The 19,948-nt window shown below is 48.7% G+C and overlaps 2 protein-coding genes across 2 annotated transcripts in view; both read right to left on the reverse strand.

Annotated features, from left to right (window-relative positions):
• Positions 1-11,644, reverse strand: part of LOC138351508 (uncharacterized) — a 47,980-nt gene extending 36,336 nt beyond the window's left edge. The window contains exons 1-2 of the mRNA XM_069303317.1: positions 11,316-11,644; positions 3,851-4,019 (exon numbers count right to left, since the gene is read on the reverse strand). Coding sequence (XP_069159418.1) covers positions 3,851-4,018 — 168 coding nt within the window. The 5' untranslated portion in view covers position 4,019; positions 11,316-11,644. The remainder of the gene's footprint in view (positions 1-3,850; positions 4,020-11,315) is intronic.
• On the reverse strand, positions 4,362-16,998 carry LOC138351568 (uncharacterized). Its single transcript, XM_069303360.1, has 3 exons — positions 16,518-16,998; positions 12,334-16,130; positions 4,362-4,462 (listed from the first exon to the last, which is right to left on the reverse strand). The coding sequence occupies exons 2-3, from the start codon at positions 14,960-14,962 to the stop codon at positions 4,362-4,364; spliced, it is 2,730 nt and encodes a 909-aa protein (XP_069159461.1). The 5' UTR covers positions 14,963-16,130; positions 16,518-16,998.
• Positions 16,999-19,948: the final 2,950 nt, after the last annotated feature.

The raw sequence follows: 19,948 nt of genomic DNA on the forward strand, positions 1-19,948 counted from the left end.
CTTACTGGAATGTGAAGCTACTGAAGGCCTGCGCATCAAACTCAACATTAATCCAACGACAGCAGCTGCATTAGATGCACATTCCACTGCGACTACAATGATTAGAAAAGCCATTGAGGAATGGGACTCACTAGTGAGCATTCTGCATCTACATCCGCCACCAAGATAATGTTAATAAAATAAGACTAAAACCAGTGCACTAAAACAGAAGTGATAAACAAACAGAGAAAAAGGAGGAATCCCCTCCTCCATTTTAAATTTAGACCCAAATATCACAGAAACAAGGTTATCGCGAATAACCAAACTCAATTACGGGCTCACCATGCCAGTGCTACATGGACACTTCGTTCTGAGTAGCTAAATCTGAAACAACAACAACAACATTCCTCATCTCAATCGACTTGAGAATGGTCCAGGACGGTCCGAAACGCCGTCGTCCCTTCACCTTCTAGTGTGTGGTCTGGTCAGCATTCTTCAGCCACGTCATTGTGAGGCATCGCCTGCATAAACAAATAGTAAAACTCAAACCAAACAAATCCCCAAGGCCGGATGAAGTGTTTGCCAGGGTGCTTAAAGAATGCAAAGATGAGCTTTGCGAGCCATTGTATACCATATTTAATAAATCATTAGAGTCAGCCAGAGTGCCAGAGTCGTGGAAGGTTGCTAATGTGGTACCAATTTTTAAGAAAGGAGATAGATCACTTGCATCAAACTATCGGTCAATTAGCTTAACGTCTATTGTGGGAAAGTTACTTGAATCGATAATTGCAAATACCATTCGTTTTCATCTTGAGAAACATAAATTAATAAACGAGTCACAACATGGTTTTACAAATGGCAGTTCATATGTAACAAATTTGCTATCTTTTTATTCCAGCATAGTTGAGGCAGTTGATAGTGATAAGGTTTGCTATGTTATGAACCTTGACTTTAGCAAAGCTTTTGATACAGTGCCACATGAAAGACTGATTAAAAAGATAAAGGCTCATGGTATTGGGGGTGCTATATTAAGTTGGATTAGGGCATAGCTATACCAAAGGAAACAGAGAGTTAGTATAAATGGGGTTAAGTCAGAGTGGGAACTAACTCTCTCTCTCTCTCTCTCTCTCTCTCTCTCTCTCTCTCTCTCTCTCTCTCTCTCTCTCTCTCTCTCTCTCTCTCCCTCTCTCTCTCTCTCCCTCTCTCCCCCCCCCCTCTCTCTCTCTCTCTCCCTCTCTCTCCCTCTCTCTCTCTCTCTCTCTCTCTCTCTCTCTCTCTCTCTCTCTCTCTCTCTCTCTCTCTCTCTCTCTCTCTCTCTCTCTCTCTCTCTCTCTCTCCCTCTCTCTCCCTCTCTCTCCCTCTCTCTCTCTCTCTCTCTCTCTCTCTCTCTCTCTCTCTCTCTCTCTCTCTCTCTCTCTCTCTCTCTCTCTCTCTCTCTCTCTCTCCCTCTCTCTCTCTCTCTCTCTCTCTCTCCCCCTATCTCTCTCTCTCTCTCTTTCCTTCCCTCTCTTTGTCTCTCGTCTTTTCTTTCCTATATCTTTCTGTAGCTCTCCTTTTGTTTTTCTCCTCTCTCTTTCTGTCTCTCACTCCCCCTGCATCTCTGTCCCTTTCCCACTGTCTGCCTTTGTCCGTTTGTTTCTCTTCTCTGTCTCTCCCATTCTTTCTGTCTCTTTCTAAATGCAATATAGATAAATAATTATTCCTAATAATTACAATAATTAATAATTAGCATTAACGTTTTTAAAATCTTTGCTTTATAATATCATAACATTAAAACAAGTTTTATTAATTAAAACGTTATGGCCTCACATATTTAAATCGTTTTTACAAATTCAAAATAAACTGTATAAAATGTAATTTAAATCATGAGTAAAACAATAAAATATCGGTTTTAAAACGGGTGGAAAATGAAAATATGTTTGCTGGGTTGTACTTGTGTATATGTTTGCTTATACCCTAATTGCTACCACAACCTCTGTAAATCTTTTGTTTATTTCTGCCTATAGAGGAAACCAGACTACACTGGGGAATTAGTGATGTTAATTTAGATCACTTGTTCTGGTATTTAACCCACCTAACACCTGCAGGCGATGAGTCACAATAACGTGGCTGAAGTATGTTGACCAGACCACACACTAGAAACTGAAGGGACGACGACGTTTCGGTCCGTCCTGGACCATTCTCAAGTCGAAACGTTGTCGTCCCTTCAGTTTCTAGTGTGTGGTCTGGTCAACCACCTAACACATATTTACCATACCTCACAGCTCTTTGCGGGCCAAGTGAAGGAGACCGGAAACTGGGCGCTTATTGTGTATTGGTCATTCTGGAAATGGTTACCTCACTTCGCCCGCTTAATTAATACTGAAATAGTTTAATAATTTAGTTTATTAATTTAGGTGAACATCCTAGCTAAAGTGTTTCTAAATGAGGCAGTTGAAATTGATGTGCTCCATGTTCCTGAAAAGGAGAATTTTTTCTTTTAAATTTGACTAAAGGACTTCAGCACTATCCATAGATCACACTTTAGAATTCTCTACATCTTTGCCAACAAGGTGCCCCACTCTTCCCTCCCTTGTGGCTCAGTACACAAAAACTCTCAAGACAAAATTTCCTCCTGACATTCCTCTCTCTTCTTCTTTCTACTCTATAACTTGTTGTCAAGAATAACCTCGTAAGTCCACTAATATTGGCGGCCAATATTATCACTCTCACAACAGTGGCTGACACCTTCATGAAACATTCTCCCCTTGGAGGGCAATTCCTCATGTGTTACATGCCTACATTGGTCTCATGAACAGCCAAGTGTTCCTTAACATTAATGTAGACCACCCTAGACACTGCCCAGTGTCTAGGTGGGCTACAGTACATACAGCTTGTTGAAGGAATTTTACATTAAGGATGTATATACATCAAGGATCACACTGTCAAGGGTCTTCACATGACAGAGGTTCAGACTCCATTACTCCTCTACCATTATCATGAACAGCTAAAGTCTAATGAATACCTCTAGGGACAGCGAAACCAACATTTCCGTCTTTAAAGGATCCAGATTTACCTAACGATTGGCCAATAAGAGTCAATTCTACCTAAAGTAGGGCAGGGGTCGACTCTGACCCATCTGTGGCACTCCCTATACAATCACATATGACCCTGGAAAGTTGTGTGAGGCCAACCACAAGCATCTGGCCTTCACCCTCAGATAAAGAACTGAGGGAGATCAGGGTTTTCTGCTTCATTCGGTCTGTGAGGTGACTCTAAGACCATGTACTCACCTAATTGTGCTACCCTAGTTGTGTTTGTGGGGGGGGGGGGAGGGCGTTGAGCTTCGGCTCTTTGGGCTCTGCCTCTCAACTGTTAATCAACTGTTGTACAGATTCCTGAGCATTTTGGACTCAATCATATCTACATTTGAAACTCTGCATGGAGTCTACCTTTCCACATCACTTTCCTCATGCATTTTATTTGTTAAGTTCTCTGACACTAAAAAAGTGCTTTCTAATGTCTCTATGGCTCATTTGGAGATAGAACTTTCACCTGTGTAATTTTATGTGTGTGCCCCTGTGTTAAATAACCTGTCTTTATCTATCCAATCAATTTCTCTGAGAATTTTGTATGTGGTGATCATGTCTTCTCTAACTCTGTCTTCCAGCAACATGAGGGATTGTTCCAGTAATCTCTCCTTGTAGCTCACACCTCTCAGAACCCCTCCCCTATCTCATGTGAGTTGACCTGTAAAAACACCAGCACACCCGACTATAATAGGGCAATTTTGCACTTGCTAAGCAAAAATGTCTATGACAAAATTGTTTGCACAATACATATACATACAAGAATATTGGTAATAAGTAATTCCATACATTTTTCACTGCACCTCCACTTTCCTAAACCGAGAAGCAACGTTGATGGTTGGGAGGATGTCGACGGAGGTGATGGTGAAGAAGGCTCCCAGGTCGACCCTCCACCAGGACAGTGACGGGGAGGTGCCCAGTGAGTGGTACTGCGTCGTGCTGTTGCCGTCCACAGCCTGAGATGACACCATGCTGTTGGGGGGAAGTACGTGAGACAGGAAGCTGTTGGGAGGAAGTACGTGAGACAGGAAGCTGTTGGGAGGAAGTACGTGAGACAGGAAGCTGTTGTGGGGGAAGTACGTGAGACAGGAACTGTTGGGAGGAAGTACGTGAGACAGGAAGCTGTTGGGGGAAGTACGTGAGACAGGATGATGTAGGGTAATTTGCAACTGTTTCGAAAAAGTTGCAAGAAAATTAAATTATTCAATTGACAACGAAAATGATATTATAGACTTTTGAAAAACAATGCAACAGATGGGACAATGTGCAGAATCGGTCTAACCAACTTCGCTAATGCTGTACAGTGGACACAAGTCAGCCAGACATACTCAGCTCTACATTTATGGCAGACATAAGAGTGTAGTTACCAAAACACAACAGAGACAGTACAAGAGGATTCCGGTCTACTTTAGCTCCTGAAAGAAAAAGATATGCTTCAATATGTTCATAATAATTCCCAAGTTTTCCCCAAATGATCCCAAAGTTTTCTGTTGCATATTAACTTGAGGGACCATTCAAGCTTGCAGCACAAATGTTACTCACGTAGCCCCAGCATGGTGAAGTGATTTGATGAAATATCTGTGCCCAAAAATATTACTGAGAGCTGTTGGTAATGGGGTTAAAGCCCACCACATATAACACGTTGTTGCAACCTTCACAAACGTTGCCAAAGGGTTGTGGGAATTGTAATTTGTGAAAATGCTGCAGAATGTATTTGAGCAACATTTAATTACAAAAAATAGCATATATAAGTTTTATAACATACTGTTTTCTAAAACTATTTTATTTTTGATGTATTACAAACACATTTTACATATATAAAAACAAATTTATGTTCTTTCAGTAAAATTCACTAATAAACTGTGAATGTTATTTAATGACTGTATGTAACATTCTTAAGGCATTTAGTTACTTGACGATTGGAATTAATTTGTCTTCATGATTTTGCTAAAATTTCCTCCTTAAATACAATTTGTCCCCTTATGTGTCCTAATAACATTAATATCATGTTAAAATATTAAATTTATGTATAATTCCTTAAAATACATTATATAAAATGTAAATGTTGCTAATTGACTGATATGTTAAACATTTAAAAAAAATTATATTACTAGAAGATCCTAATATAATCATTTATGATTTAGCTAAGATTTTCCTTTCATATCACTATTTGTTTTTTTTCTGTATTAACAAAATTAGGTTTTCATGTATAAATATTAAATTTTTGTATTTTATTGGTTTAAAACAAAATTATAAATTTTAAATGTTGTTTCATAGTTGCATGAAAGTTGATGGAAACATTTAACATTTACATATAATTAGAGGTGGAAGGAGGAGAAGGGGAAGGAGAGGCAGTAGTAGTGGTGGAGGAGGAGGAGGGAGAGGCAGTAGTAGTGGTGGAGGAGGAGGAGGAGAGGGAGGGCGAGGCAGTAATAGTGGTGGAGGAGGAGGGGAGGGAGAGGCAGTAGTGGTGGTGGAGGAGGAGGGGAGAGAGAGGCAGTTGTAGTGGTGCAGGAGAAGGGGGAGGGAGAGGCAGTAGTAGTAATGTAGGAGAAGGAGTAGGAGGGAAGGGAGAGGCAGTAGAGGTGGTGGAGAAGGGGGAGGAGGGGAGGGAGAGGCAGTAGTAGTGGAGGAGGAGGAAGGGAGGGAGAGGCAGTAGTAGTGGTGGTGGAGGAGGAGGAGGGGAGGGAGAAGCAGTAGTAATGGTGGAAGAGGAGGACGGGAGGGAGAGGCAGCAGTAATAGTGGAGGAGGAGGAGGGGAGGGAGAGGCAGTAGTAGTGTTTGAGGCGGAGGATGGGAGGGAGAGGCAGTAGTAGTGGTGGAGGAGGAGGAGGGGAGGGATGGAGAGGCAGCAGTAGTGGTGGAGGAGGAGGGGAGGGAGAGGCAGTAGTAGTGTTGGAGGAGGAGGAGGGGTGGGAGGGAGAGGCAGTAGTAGTGTTGGATGAGGAGGTAGGGAGGGAGGGAGAGGCATTAGTAGTGGTGGTGGAGCAGGAGGAAGTGAGGGAGAGGCAGTAGTGGTGGTGAAGAAGGAGGAGGGGAGAGAGAGGTAGTTGTAGTGGTGGAGGAGGACGAGGAAGGGAGGGAGACGCAGTAGTAGTAATGGAGGAGGAGGAGGAGGGGAGGAAGAGGCAGTAGTGGTGGTGGAGGAGGAGGAGGGGAGGGACAGGCAGTAGTAATAATGGAGGAGGAGGAGGGGAGGGATAATTAATAGTAGTGGTGGAGGAGGGGAGGGAGAGGCAGTAGTAATGGAGGAGGAGGGGAGGGAGAGGCAGTAGTGGTGGTGGAGGACGAGGAGGAGGGGAAGGAGAGGCAGAAGTGGTGGTGGAGGAGGTGGAGGGGAGGGAGAGGCAATAGTGGTGGTGGTGGAGTAGGAGGGGAGGGAGAGGCAGTAGTAGTGGGGAGGAGGAGGAGGGGAGGGAGAGGGATTAGTAGTGGTGGAGGAGGAGGAGGAGGAGGAGAGGGAGAGGCATTAGTAGTGGTGGAGGAGGAGGAGGGGAGGGAGATAGAGGCAGTAGTAGTGGTGGTGGAAAAGGAGGAGGGGAGGGAGAGGCAGTAGTAGTGGTGGAGGAGGAGGAGGGGAGGGAGAGGCAGTAATAGTGTTGGAGGAGGAGGTGGGGAGGGAGATGCATTAGTAGTGGAGGAGGAGGAGGAGGAGGGGAAGGAGAGGCAGTAGTAGTAGTATTGGAGGAGGAGGAGGAGGAGGAGGGGAGGGAGAGGCAGTAGTGGTGGTGGTGGAGGAGGACGGGAGGGAGAGTCAGTAGTAGTGGTTGAGAAGGAGGAGGGGAGGGTGAGGCAGTAATATTGTTGGAGGAGGAGGAGGGGAGGAAGGGAGAGGCAGTAGTGATGGTGGAGGAGGAGGACGGGAGGTAGAGGCAGTAGTAGTAATGGAGGAGGAGGAGGAGGAGGGGAGGGAGAGGCAGTAGTGGTGGTGGAGGAGGAGGAGGGGGGGAGGGAGAGTCAGTAGAAGTGGTGGAGGAGGAGGAGGGGAGGGAGAGGCAGTAGTGGTGGTGGAGGAGAAGGAGGAGGAGGAGGGGAGGGAGAGGCAGTAGTAGTGGTGGAGGAGGAGGAGGGGAGGGAGAGGCAGTAGTAATGGAGGAGGAGGGGAGGGAGAGGCAGTAGTGGTGGTGGAGGAGGTGGAGGGGAGGGAGAGGCAGTAGTAGTGGATAGGAGGAGGAGGAGGAGGGGAGGGAGAGGCAGTAGTAGTGGTGGAGGAGGAGGAGGGGAGAGAGAGGCAGTAGTAATGGAGGATTAGGAGGAGGGGAGGGAAAGGCAGTAGTGGTGGGGAGGATGAGGAGAGGAAGGAGAGGCAGTAGTAGTGGTGGAGGAGGAGGAGGGGGAGGGAGATAGAAGCAGTAGTAGTGGTGGTGGAGGAGGAGGAGAAGAGGGAGAGGCAGTAGTAGTGGTGGAGGAGTAGGTGGGGAGGGAGAGGCAGTAGTAGTGTTAGAGGAGGGGAGGGAGAGGCAGTAGTAGTGTTGGAGGAGGAGGACGGGAGGGAATGGCAGTAGTAGTGGTGGTGGAAGAGGAGGGGAGGGAGAGGCAGTAGTAGTAATAGAGGAGGAGGAGGAGGGGAGGGAGAGGCAGTAGTAATGTTGAAGGAGGAGGAGCAGGGGAGGGAGAGGCAGTAGTAGTAATGGAGGAAGAGGAGGAGGGGAGGGAGAGGCAGTAGTAGTGTTGGAGGAGGAGGAGGAGAGGGAGAGGCATTAGTAGTGGTGGGGGAGGAGGAGGAGGGGAGGAAGAGGCAGTAGCAGTTGTGGAGGAGGAGGAGGGGAGGGAGAGGCAGTAGTATTGTTGGAGGAGGAGGTGGGGAGGGAGAGCCATTAGTAGTGGTGGAGGAGGAGGAGGGGAGGGAGAGGCAGTAGTAGTAATGGAGGAGGAGGAGGAGAAGGGGAGGTAGAGGCAGTAGTGGTGGTGGAGGAGGAGGAGGGGAGGTAGAGGCAGTAGTAGTGGAGGAGGAGGGGAGGGAGAGGCAGTAGTGGTGACGGAGGAGGAGGAGGGGAGGGAGAGGCAGTAGTAGTGGTGGAGGAGGGGAGGGAGAGGCAGTAGTAGTGGTGGAGGAGGATGAGAGGAGGGAGGCAGAGGCAGTAGTAGTGTTGGAGGAGGACGTGGGGAGGGAGAGGCATTAGTAGTGGTGGAGGAGGAGGAGGGGAAGGAGAGACAATAGTGTTAATGGAAGAGGAGGAGGGGAGGGAGGGAGAGGCAGTAGTAGTGGTGGAGGAGGAGGAGGGGAGGGAGAGGCAGTAGTGGTGGTGGAGGAGGAGGAGGGGAGGGAGAGGCAGTAGTAGTGTTGGAGGAGGAGGATGGGAGGGAGAGGCAGTAGTAGTGGTGGAGGAGGACGGGGGGAGGGAGAGGCAGTAGTAGTGTTGGAGGAGGAGGATGGGAGGGAGAGGCAGTAGTAGTAGTGGAGGAGGAGGAGGGGAGGGAGAGGCAGTAGTGGTGGTGAAGGAGGAGGAGGGGAGGGAGGGAGAGGCAGTAGTAGTGGTGGAGGAGGAGGAGGGGAGGGAGGGAGAGGCAGCAGCAACTCTTAGTGCAGAAAACATTGTATTAATAAGGTTTTCTTGGCAAACCTTAAGCGCAAGTATTTTGGACTTTGGTCCCAGTGAATTTATAATTATAGAAGTTGCTTGATGACTTTATAGTATTGTTAAATTCAGGAAATGCTAGATGCATTGAGGGCTAGATTCTCTAGACTAATATTATCAATTACCTAGGGAGTGCTAGATTCTCTAGCCTAATATTATCAATTACCTAGGGAGTGCTAGATTCTCTAGCCTAATATTATCAATTACCTAGGGAGTGCTAGATTCTCTAGCCTAATATTATCAATTACCTAGGGAGTGCTAGATTCTCTAGCCTAATATTATCAATTACCTAGGGAGTGCTAGATTCTCTAGCCTAATATTATTAATTACCTAGGGAGACTGAGTGTTGTCAATTATTACTTGTCGAGAATAATTCTAGGTCTGCAGTGGATTCAATGGCGTGGTCGCTGTGACTTGTACTTGTTTAGGTACAGACCACTGGTTTTCCACTGAGAACTATGAAACTTCTCGGCGAATACTAATTGTACTACATCCAATCTGGGTTTATTACTCAGCTGTGTTTCTCATTTTAGCTGGCTGCTGGAGAATTGATTTACTGCTGACTAATTTGTTATTGTTGGCAGGCCTAGGCTTGTTCACATTCAAAACTTTACCAGCAAGTTAGCAGCCACCTGCAGATTGGAGCATATTCATGCCCAATCGTTTAACATGTCCAGTTATGAACTGGTAATAGTAGTCTGCTCCTACTAGTACATTTACATTCTTAAGGCGGTCAGATGTTAACTTGTTGTCAGCCAAATGAATTTCACGTTTCTGCAGGAAGTGGGCTGTGTACCCCTGACCCTTAATATTTAGGTCAAAAGGTATTTGATCTACAACAATGGCTTGGATAGCCTTGCCCCCTCCCCGCTCAGCTCGTTGTCGCCGTGTGGGGGCTTAGTGGGCGGCTGCCGGAGTGTGATGCTCCTTGGGACAGTCCTCTGCCCTTTTCTAGCCTTGTGCTCCTGCTGCCGTCCTCTCCAATTCTGCTGGGCATCTTTTCCTTTTCCTTCTGTTTCGTTTTTCTCCCCCCTCTTCTCCTATCTGCTTGCCGTTTCCTGCCGACCTTTTGCTCGTTCTGGTTCTTCCCTTGGACTTCTTCTATTTTGACGCCCGGGTGCTTGAGGAGGCATACTCTTGCACCCGTAGAACTGCAGTACCCGACGTCGAGAGCGAGGGGAACCTTTTATTGTCAATCCCCACTTCGTCACTGAACCCGATCTCGACGGACTGTCGGTTTCTTAAGGTGGCGTTTGTGGGGCGTATACTATCATAGACTGTGGGTTGGTTGGTGTTGTCGTCGTTGATCCTTCTCTATGGACAACCCAACCCACAACTCGGCAGAGTGCTTATACTAGGAAATCACCCTTGGCGCTTCTGGCTCTTGGAGAGGGGCTCAACGTCACACGCTTAGGGGATGCGGCTCCAACACTTAGCCTCGTTGTCACGTGCACACACCCACTTGAGCCGCTGTGACTCCCCACTCTCTCCTTATGAGATATGATCTCAATCCCCTATGACTTACTAGTATTACCTCTTACCCTGTCCACAGCAGTGGTTCTTGGTTCTTTCTCTCTCCTTCTTTACTACCTCCTGGGAAGCCTCACTAGGACAAGGGCAAACACCAGCAAATTGTGACACATTTACTGGACAAAGCACATACACGATACATACACACATATAATAATAATGAATCCTATACTCTATAATATCACAATCAGGTTGCACTCCAACACCATCAGAACTCTATTAACCTCCTCAAGTTGGTCAAGCCTACATACACTGTTGCACTATCAGCAAGATAATGTATATATAGAAAATCAGCATTTTAATGCAATAACATATACCAGTATAAATGTTCATTGATACTTCAGTATAAAAAACTCCTTGGCATAAGGATGCCAACAGTCACTCACCTCTCACTGCGTCTTGCACGCTACTGACAACCAAACACTATCAACTCCCTATAAGTAATCCACCAGAACTTCCCCCTTCCACCTCTGGAAGTTCACAACCCTAATATCCTTAGGTTCTTCCGGGCTTCACTACCAGGATCCTCTGCAGCTCCTCCAGGCTGCTATCATGAAGTTTCCTTGTGCAACTACGGTGCTTCACCCTTCTGTTAGGTTCTTCCACAGCTCTCTTGGCTGCTACACCACCTCTACAGAAGCACGTGACACTCCTCTTCACTGCTGCTTCTCCTCACAGCTCGAGGTCCTCTGCTCCACTACCTTGGAGTCTCATTAGCTACATCATCTGCTGGCTTCGAAGTTCTCAGCAACTTCTTCCCCAAAGACAAACCTGCAACCCATCGACGTTCCAATAAAATGTTCCCCTTTAACACATAAACAAAGATAACCACACAATATGCTTGCCTCAAACCTCTATCTGTCCTCTACATACAGTGAGAGTGGACTCCCCCGTTTTGGGCGGGTCCATACTCCACCTCGCCTGCGGCGGTCCTCACTCACTGGGAGGGTCTTCCTCCATCCGGAGCCGGGCTCCCTCAGTCGTCGGTCAGAGCTCAGAGGGGACGGACGTCGCTCCGTGCTCCTCCCTCTTCACTCTACTATTTCAGGCCTTCTGCCTTATTAAAACATGTCTAACCTATAAATAAACATCGCTACTGTCGCTGGGCACACGACCAACTACAAACAATCACTATGAACTGGCGTTTATCGTGCTTACCACAGATTAATTGGTCGAGGGCGCTTTCCCTCTGACGGCGTCTGGTCAGGGCGCTCCACACAGCCCACAATAATGCTTCTGGGCGATTTAATATCTGCTCGTCGACCAGGACTTGAGACCACAACGTTCCCAGCTCGATTCCACAGCTGGTACGTCCGCACACTTCTCTTCTCTTCGAGATATATCACTAGGGGTTCCCTTCTGACAGGAGCTCAAACGGAGCGCGGCTTCCCCCTGCGATGTCTGGCACTCAAGTGAGGTCAAGGTCCTCCGGAAGCGAGCCTCACGCCTCCAGCAAAATGTCCACATCTCCTAGCCAGTCATTTATCTGTTTTCTCCTTCATTACCCATAATCTCAAACTGTTACACATATCCAAACAACTATTTTACATATGGGTTATCACCTCAATATTTGCTAGACCTTCTAGTTAGGTCAGGCTTGACGAATAACTCTCAAGGAGGGAGACTCGTTTCTCCTGTAGGCTGAGATCATAACACTCCCCTCCCCTTATTTTTGAGAGTTATTCCAGTGGCAAAGCTCGGGGTAATACATCCGCCACCACACTGTCTCGTTCTTCACCCGATATACTCTCTTAGGAGTCTACAATTAGTTCGTTGCTCCTTGCAACATCCGGCTCACAACTCTCCAGAAACATGGTCTTCTCACAAACGATTTGACTTCTCTGGCACCTCTTGGCTAGGCTGTCCTCCTTGGACGCCTGCACTCCATTGGTCCACTCTACTTACTGTCTCCACCCTCCGTTTCCTCGTCTTCTTCTCTTCACGTCCAGAGTCAGACATCTACTGTCTGTACCTCCTCTGTCGTCTTCACTCTTCCATCTACCGCCATTATACTTTCGTCTCCTGTCATCATACTTCACTCCCTCGTCTTCACCGACGATCCTCCCTTTCGTCTCCTCATATATCCGAGACCTCATCCTGTTCGACTCCCACCGAGTCCTCGGCTTTCCTCTATTCCTCCATGCTTGTATCATCTTCCTCTCCCCACACTTTTTACCTCTATGCAACTCCATTTCTTCTCCTTCAACTCTTCTTCGTTCCCTAAAAGTTTCTCCGAGTGCTGTGCTACATCCAACAGCACTCGACAGTACATGTCGCTTTACCTCTCCCTGTGTGCTCGTAAGCATCTCTCCACACATACTGTCTCTTCTCCTTTCATTTTCTCGGCTATTACTCTTCTTCACTATCTCTTCTCCACGTTGTCTGCGAAACGTGTCAACTCTTGACATCTCAAACAACTTAACTCTACTATCCATATGCCTCTGTGCTCGTGGACAACGTGACGCTCTACTCCCGTCCTCGGTATGTCCACATCCTTCCTCATTCCTACTCAGCACAGTTGCATTCGCCTTCCGACTCTTAATTTCAGCAGTCTGGGCTCTACTCAGGTCAACTCTCTTCACAGTATTCTTCTTCGGCTGGGTCATCCTCACTTTTGACCTCACCGAGACTTCATTTTCCTGGGCTGGACCTTCATCAAACAGCCATGCTATATCTACGTCGATATCTTCCACCGGCTGAATCGACACTGTATCATCTTCTCCAGCGTCTTCCTTGTCGGCCACCTCTGCCTTCGTCACTACCGAGACAGGGTTTTCAATGGCTTGGCGGTCTCCTGACTCATCTCCTCGGATGTCAGTCAGGTTCACACTCTCAGGTGTCCCACCCGTGCAGTGGCCTTCTGGGCACTCCTCTGGCACAGTCTCCGCTACGACTCTCGGCAACACCTTTGTCCCGCACAAGTCATTCCCCAGGATCACTTGGACTCCTGGAATAGGTATGTCGGGGCACACTCCCAACATCACCACTGCCGACACATATTCCGACCTTAGCTGGACAGTACAAACGGGCATGTCACTCTCCGACAATAACCCATATACTTTCATCTTCCCACTGCCAGCTAACCGTCGATCATTCCCAATCAGGCTTCTCGCAATCAAGCTCTGATTAGCTCCGGTATCTCTTAAGATACCAACTTCTACCTCAGGTTGGCCTCCTACACTGATCCAACCTTTGCTCATGAACGGCCTATACTTCTCGTTCACTAAGTTCGCTCTCTGTGGTTTGTCTCGGAACACATTAGTATATTTACCTCGGGGGTCACACATGGCCAGGGTCACAACTCTCTTGCCCTGTCTACAATCTCGCATCACGTGACCCAAACCGTTACATTGGTAACATCTCATCTGTGAAAAGTCTCTTCTATATGTACCAGAGTAGCTCTGACTCTGTCCACTCGCATGAGAATTCCTCGGGCCAGGTACACTACTTGCACTCTGTGGGGTTTTACTGGACTCTCGATTTCCAGGATAACGATTGGTTTCTCGTTTAGCTCCTCCATCCTCACTTTCAGATGAAGTGCGCGACCTACTCTTCTGAGTTTTAGGGTACTTACTTTTATCTACCCATTTATCAAAATTTTTCTCATCCCAGACTCTTCTGGGTCTCTCATAATTTCTTCCTCCCCAGACTCCATTGGGTCTGCCATTGCTGCGTCTCGCCTCGCTTCTCACTCTGTTCTCCCTTAAGCTCTTGTACGCTTCAGTAATCATATCCGCCCTATCTGCGGCATCTTTCACCTCCTTTATCCCTGCTTCTTGGATCTTGAACTTTGTTTCGGGATGCATCATCTCCAAGAACTTCTCCATGACCATCAGTTGCTTCAGGTCAGCGTAAGATCCAACTCCAGCAGCCTCAATCCACTTCTGGAATCGTCTTTCCAGATCTCTTGCTGTCTCAGCAAACGTACACGCTCCAACTTTCGCCATCTCTCTGAAGCGCTTCCTATAAGCTTCTGGGGTTAACTGAAACGAGCGCAATATGCTGCTCTTTACTGTGGCGTAATCCTGGCACTCTTCCAGTGACAATTGGGTGTATGCCTCCCTGGCTGCACCGGTCAATCTTAACTGGACCAGCTGGGCCCATTCCTCCTGTGGCCACTCCTTGATACTGGCTACTTTCTCAAAATGCTCGAAGAAGCTCTCTGCCTCTTCGGGCACAAACAAGGGAATGTCCTTCTCCCTAACCCTAACATCTGGTGGGTGTGATACCTGGGTGGTGCTCTCTGGCAACCCATGTTCAATCCTTTGCTCAGCCAAGGTTCTGTTCGCTTCTATCAGCATTTGTTTTGTTCTCTCTTTTTCTTTTTCGACCTCTAGTCTTGCTTTCTCTTTTTCTTTCTCTTGTTCCAACTCCAGTTCCCTTATTCTGGTTTTCTCTTTTTCTACTTCCCTTTTCATCTGGAGTTCTAACTTCATCTTTTCCAGCTGGAACTGTCTCTCCTCACGCTGTTGTTGGATCTGGAGCTCTAACTGGAATCTCTCCAAGCTCCTATTTCGGCTACTCCTACTACTGCGGCTACTCTTGCTGCTCCTACTCGATCCCTGGGATCTCACGTCATCCTGCCCATCATCCTCCTTTCTACTTTCAGCTCCTTCCTGGGCTCCTTGTTCTGCCGCTTCACTTCTGGCTCTCAACTGCCTCAGGATCTCATCCTTCATCCCAGCTACTTTAGATGCTTTCAACCTGATGCCACATTTTTCTGCTATTTGTTTCAATTGATCCCTCGTGCAACCTTCTAAATCCTCAGGCTTGCCTGACTCCACAAATGCTTGCACCTTATCCATCTTTGTCCTGTGAGTCTTCCCAAGAGAGAGAGTATACACCTGCGGTCACACAGTTTATCTCAGCAGGGGTGTACAAATCCACTCTTGGACAGGGTGTGGGTGTGTCAGTTCACTATCCCGGACGGGCCCCCAATTTATCATAGACTGTGGGTTGGTTGGTGTTGTCGTCGTTGATCCTTCTCTATGGACAACCCAACCCACAACTCGGCAGAGTGCTTATACTAGGAAATCACCCTTGGCGCTTCTGGCTCTTGGAGAGGGGCTCAACGTCACACGCTTAGGGGATGCGGCTCCAACACTTAGCCTCGTTGTCACGTGCACACACCCACTTGAGCCGCTGTGACTCCCCACTCTCTCCTTATGAGATATGATCTCAATCCCCTATGACTTACTAGTATTACCTCTTACCCTGTCCACAGCAGTGGTTCTTGGTTCTTTCTCTCTCCTTCTTTACTACCTCCTGGGAAGCCTCACTAGGACAAGGGCAAACACCAGCAAATTGTGACACATTTACTGGACAAAGCACATACACGATACATACACACATATAATAATAATGAATCCTATACTCTATAATATCACAATCAGGTTGCACTCCAACACCATCAGAACTCTATTAACCTCCTCAAGTTGGTCAAGCCTACATACACTGTTGCACTATCAGCAAGATAATGTATATATAGAAAATCAGCATTTTAATGCAATAACATATACCAGTATAAATGTTCATTGATACTTCAGTATAAAAAACTCCTTGGCATAAGGATGCCAACAGTCACTCACCTCTCACTGCGTCTTGCACGCTACTGACAACCAAACACTATCAACTCCCTATAAGTAATCCACCAGAACTTCCCCCTTCCACCTCTGGAAGTTCACAACCCTAATATCCTTAGGTTCTTCCGGGCTTCACTACCAGGATCCTCTGCAGCTCCTCCAGGCTGCTATCATGAAGTTTCCTTGTGCAACTACGGTGCTTCACCCTTCTGTTAGGTTCTTCCACAGCTCTCTTGGCTGCTACACCACCTCTACAGAAGCACGTGACACTCCTCTTCACTGCTGCTTCTCCTCACAGCTCGAGGTCCTCTGCTCCACTACCTTGGAGTCTCATTAGCTACATCATCTGCTGGCTTCGAAGTTCTCAGCAACTTCTTCCCCAAAGACAAACCTGCAACCCATCGACGTTCCAATAAAATGTTCCCCTTTAACACATAAACAAAGATAACCACACAATATGCTTGCCTCAAACCTCTATCTGTCCTCTACATACAGTGAGAGTGGACTCCCCCGTTTTGGGCGGGTCCATACTCCACCTCGCCTGCGGCGGTCCTCACTCACTGGGAGGGTCTTCCTCCATCCGGAGCCGGGCTCCCTCAGTCGTCGGTCAGAGCTCAGAGGGGACGGACGTCGCTCCGTGCTCCTCCCTCTTCACTCTACTATTTCAGGCCTTCTGCCTTATTAAAACATGTCTAACCTATAAATAAACATCGCTACTGTCGCTGGGCACACGACCAACTACAAACAATCACTATGAACTGGCGTTTATCGTGCTTACCACAGATTAATTGGTCGAGGGCGCTTTCCCTCTGACGGCGTCTGGTCAGGGCGCTCCACACAGCCCACAATAATGCTTCTGGGCGATTTAATATCTGCTCGTCGACCAGGACTTGAGACCACAACGTTCCCAGCTCGATTCCACAGCTGGTACGTCCGCACACTTCTCTTCTCTTCGAGATATATCACTAGGGGTTCCCTTCTGACAGGAGCTCAAACGGAGCGCGGCTTCCCCCTGCGATGTCTGGCACTCAAGTGAGGTCAAGGTCCTCCGGAAGCGAGCCTCACGCCTCCAGCAAAATGTCCACATCTCCTAGCCAGTCATTTATCTGTTTTCTCCTTCATTGCCCATAATCTCAAACTGTTACACATATCCAAACAACTATTTTACATATGGGTTATCACCTCAATATTTGCTAGACCTTCTAGTTAGGTCAGGCTTGACGAATAACTCTCAAGGAGGGAGACTCGTTTCTCCTGTAGGCTGAGATCATAACAATACTCACGACGCACCCCTAGGAGGCCCCGACAAGATCGGCGATAGCTTCTTGTTGGGTGTCCTGCCTCTAATTGTGGCTCCATGGTGGGTGTGGGGGCACATTCGTGAGTGAATTCTTCTTTTCGTCAAGATGACAACCCCTGTTTCGGCTTCTTCTGGTTTACCTTCTCAGGCTCGTGGGGTGGGCGGCCAAGCCCCCGAGTCGGTCCGTATTGGAAGACCGGGCTCTGTAGCCTCCGCTGCATTGGGCCCCGACCTTACTCCTCCTTTGGCCTCTCTGACTCCTTCCTCTGGCTCCCCTCCCTCCTCTGTGGTTGGGTCGAGCCCCAAGCCCCCAGTGGTGACTACCTCGTCCCCTGGCGCGGCTCCTTCTCTGGTTGTAACTACTGCACCTTTTAACCCCTCTCTCTCTCTGGGGGTTCTCACCGCCGTCCTCGTCACGGCCGCCCTCGCTCGATTCCTTCCAGTTCTGCTACCTATCAAGCCTTGTTTGGTCCCGCTTCGTGGGCCAAATATTTTGATCTCCTCCCTCTTGATTCTGCGCCTCCTGACGATTTCTCCCTCCATCGACATCTCATTGATTCCGTGGATGCCTCCATTACTTTCAACCCCACTCGTCTCGGTACACGTGTCGTTGCTGCTCCTTCTCAGGATGCTGCTTCCCGCTTGGCTGCCTTATCCTGCCTTGGCGAGACCCCCGTTCGGGTCTCGAAGAACGCTCAGTTGAATGCCAGTGTTGGCACTATTTTGCTCCCGCCCCATGTTGCGACCAGTGTTCGGGACCTGCGCGACTGCCACGACGATATTCGACATATCCTCGCTGCCCAGGGCCATTCTATTCTCCAGGTGGACACGTTTACTCGTCCCCCTCGTGGTAGTCGCCGTCAACCCCTCCGGGTTGTGAAGATTACCTTTGATGGTAGGACCCTTCCACCCTCTGTCATTCTTGCTGGTGCCAGGTGCTCTGTCCAGGAGTACATTCCTTCTCCTCGGCTCTGCAACAAGTGCTGGAGGTTTGGGCATGGTGCCCTCCGCTGCTCCGGGACTGTCTCTCTCTGTCCTTTGTGTGGTGGCGAAGGTCACTCTAAGTTGGAGTGCGCTTCTCCCCAGGCTCGTTGCCTCAACTGCGGTGAGGCCCATCCTACCTTCTCCCGTGCGTGTGTCCATTACAAGCTTGAAGCAGCCGTCCTCAACTTGAAGCACCGGGAGCGTTTATCTTTTCCTGAGGCGAGGCGCCAGGTTCGCCGGCTCCCGCCTTATGCTAATGTCTCTTATGCTCGCGTGTTGCGCTCTTCCTCTCCTCGTCCTTCCCGCCTTCCTCAGACTCACAACCGTTTCCGGGCCTTGGACCCTGATGCGCCCACTGCCCCCTCCTCTGTCCCTTTGGGTTCTCTCCCGAAGGATCCTCCTCCTGGTCCTCTGTCTGGGGTTCCCCTTCCTTCTACCCGGTCTGTCGTGTCTTCTGTGTCTTCTTCCTCGTCCCCCTCCGATCCTCCTTCCCATCCTCTTCCTCCATCTATCGGCTCTCCCCACCGCCTGTCGGTGCGGGCGGATGTCCATCGCTCTCCTAACGGCCGTCGTGTGTGCTCTCGTTCGGCTTCTCCTGTTGAGACACTGGAATCCGTTGCCCGGTACGTAGTTGCTGGGACACCGGTCTCTTTAAGTCAGAAGCGTAAGCCTGGCTCCTCTCCTTCCTCTTCCCCGGCGGGTAAGAAGGCTTCGCTTTCTTCCTCAGCTCCTCCTTCTGGCTCTGTTGCTCCTTCCCCTCCCGTTTCAGTGCTTGCGCCCCCTGTTCCTGCTATGGAGGTTTCTTTGGCCCCTGCTTCCCTTTCGGTTGCTGCTCTTGCTGGGGTGCACTCCCCTCTTTCTACTCCCCCTCTTCCTGCTGCTGTCCTTGACTGCTCCTCTCCGTTGTCTCCTCTTCCTCCTCCTCCTCCTCCTCCTCCTCCTCCTCCTCCTCCGGACCCTGCCCGCCCGCCTCTGATCTGTTCTCCCGTTTCCTTCCCTCCGTCTTTACTCAGTTTACCCATGCCCCCTAACCCTGACTTTGCTGACCCTGATCCCGACCCTGATATTCTTTAACGTGCTCTGTTGCTCTTTCGCCTTTGTTTCTTCCTTGTTCTCTGTTTTTGTCCTTTCTCTTCTCGTCGTTGTCCATTCTTCAATGGAACGTTCGAGGTTATTACGCCAGTTTCCTCGAACTCCAACTTCTGATTTCGCGGTTTTCGCCCCTTTGTGTCTGTCTCCAGGAGCCAATGCTTGGTGCTCGTCCTGGTCGTTTTCGTGGCTATTCCTTTCTCTCCCCCCCCCCAGCCATTGCTGGGGCTTCTAATTCTTCTGCTCTCTTGATTCGGGCTGATGTTCCCTTTGTTCCTTTACTTTTTCCTTCGCCTCTCCATTGTTCTGCTGCTCGTATCTTTGTGGGGAAATGGTACACAGTTTGTTCCATTTATCTCCCCCCGAGTGTCCCGCTCTCTCTTCCTGATTTGAAACACCTCCTAGACTCCTTGCCGGAGCCTGTGCTCCTGCTGGGTGACTTCAATTGTCGTCATTCTCTTTGGGGTGACGTTCTGACGAATACCCGGGGTCGCCTCCTTGAGCCGTTTCTCCTCTCTTCTTCCCTGTCTCTTCTGAATTCTGGTGAGCCCACTCATTTGGACTCTCGGACTCGCACCCTTTCTTGTCTTGATCTTTCTCTCTGCTCTTCTTCTCTTTACTTAGATTTCACGTGGCAGGTTCTTGATGACCTCCATGGAAGTGATCATTTCCCCATCCTTGTTTCCTTTTTCTCTTTTCGCTCTTCCCTCTCTTTCCCTAGGTGGCAGTTTGCTAAGGCGGACTGGACCCTATTTTCCCTCAGTGCTACTCTCTCTGACCTCTCCCTTCTGCCCCTCTCTCGCGCTCTCCTCCTTTTTCATGACACTGTCTTCAAC

Source organism: Procambarus clarkii, chromosome 50 (assembly GCF_040958095.1).
Source record: "Procambarus clarkii isolate CNS0578487 chromosome 50, FALCON_Pclarkii_2.0, whole genome shotgun sequence".
Lineage (NCBI taxonomy): Eukaryota > Metazoa > Arthropoda > Malacostraca > Decapoda > Cambaridae > Procambarus > Procambarus clarkii.

Bases quoted from the DNA above. Each gene is read 5' to 3' on its own strand.
- LOC138351568 (XM_069303360.1), bottom strand. From the start codon at position 14,962: ATGGATAAGGTGCAAGCATTTGTGGAGTCAGGCAAGCCTGAGGATTTA. The intron at 4,463-12,333 runs GTAAAAAGTGTG...TTTTTCTTTCAG, and splicing joins AGAAATGGAGTTGCATAGAG to GAGCTAAAGTAGACCGGAAT.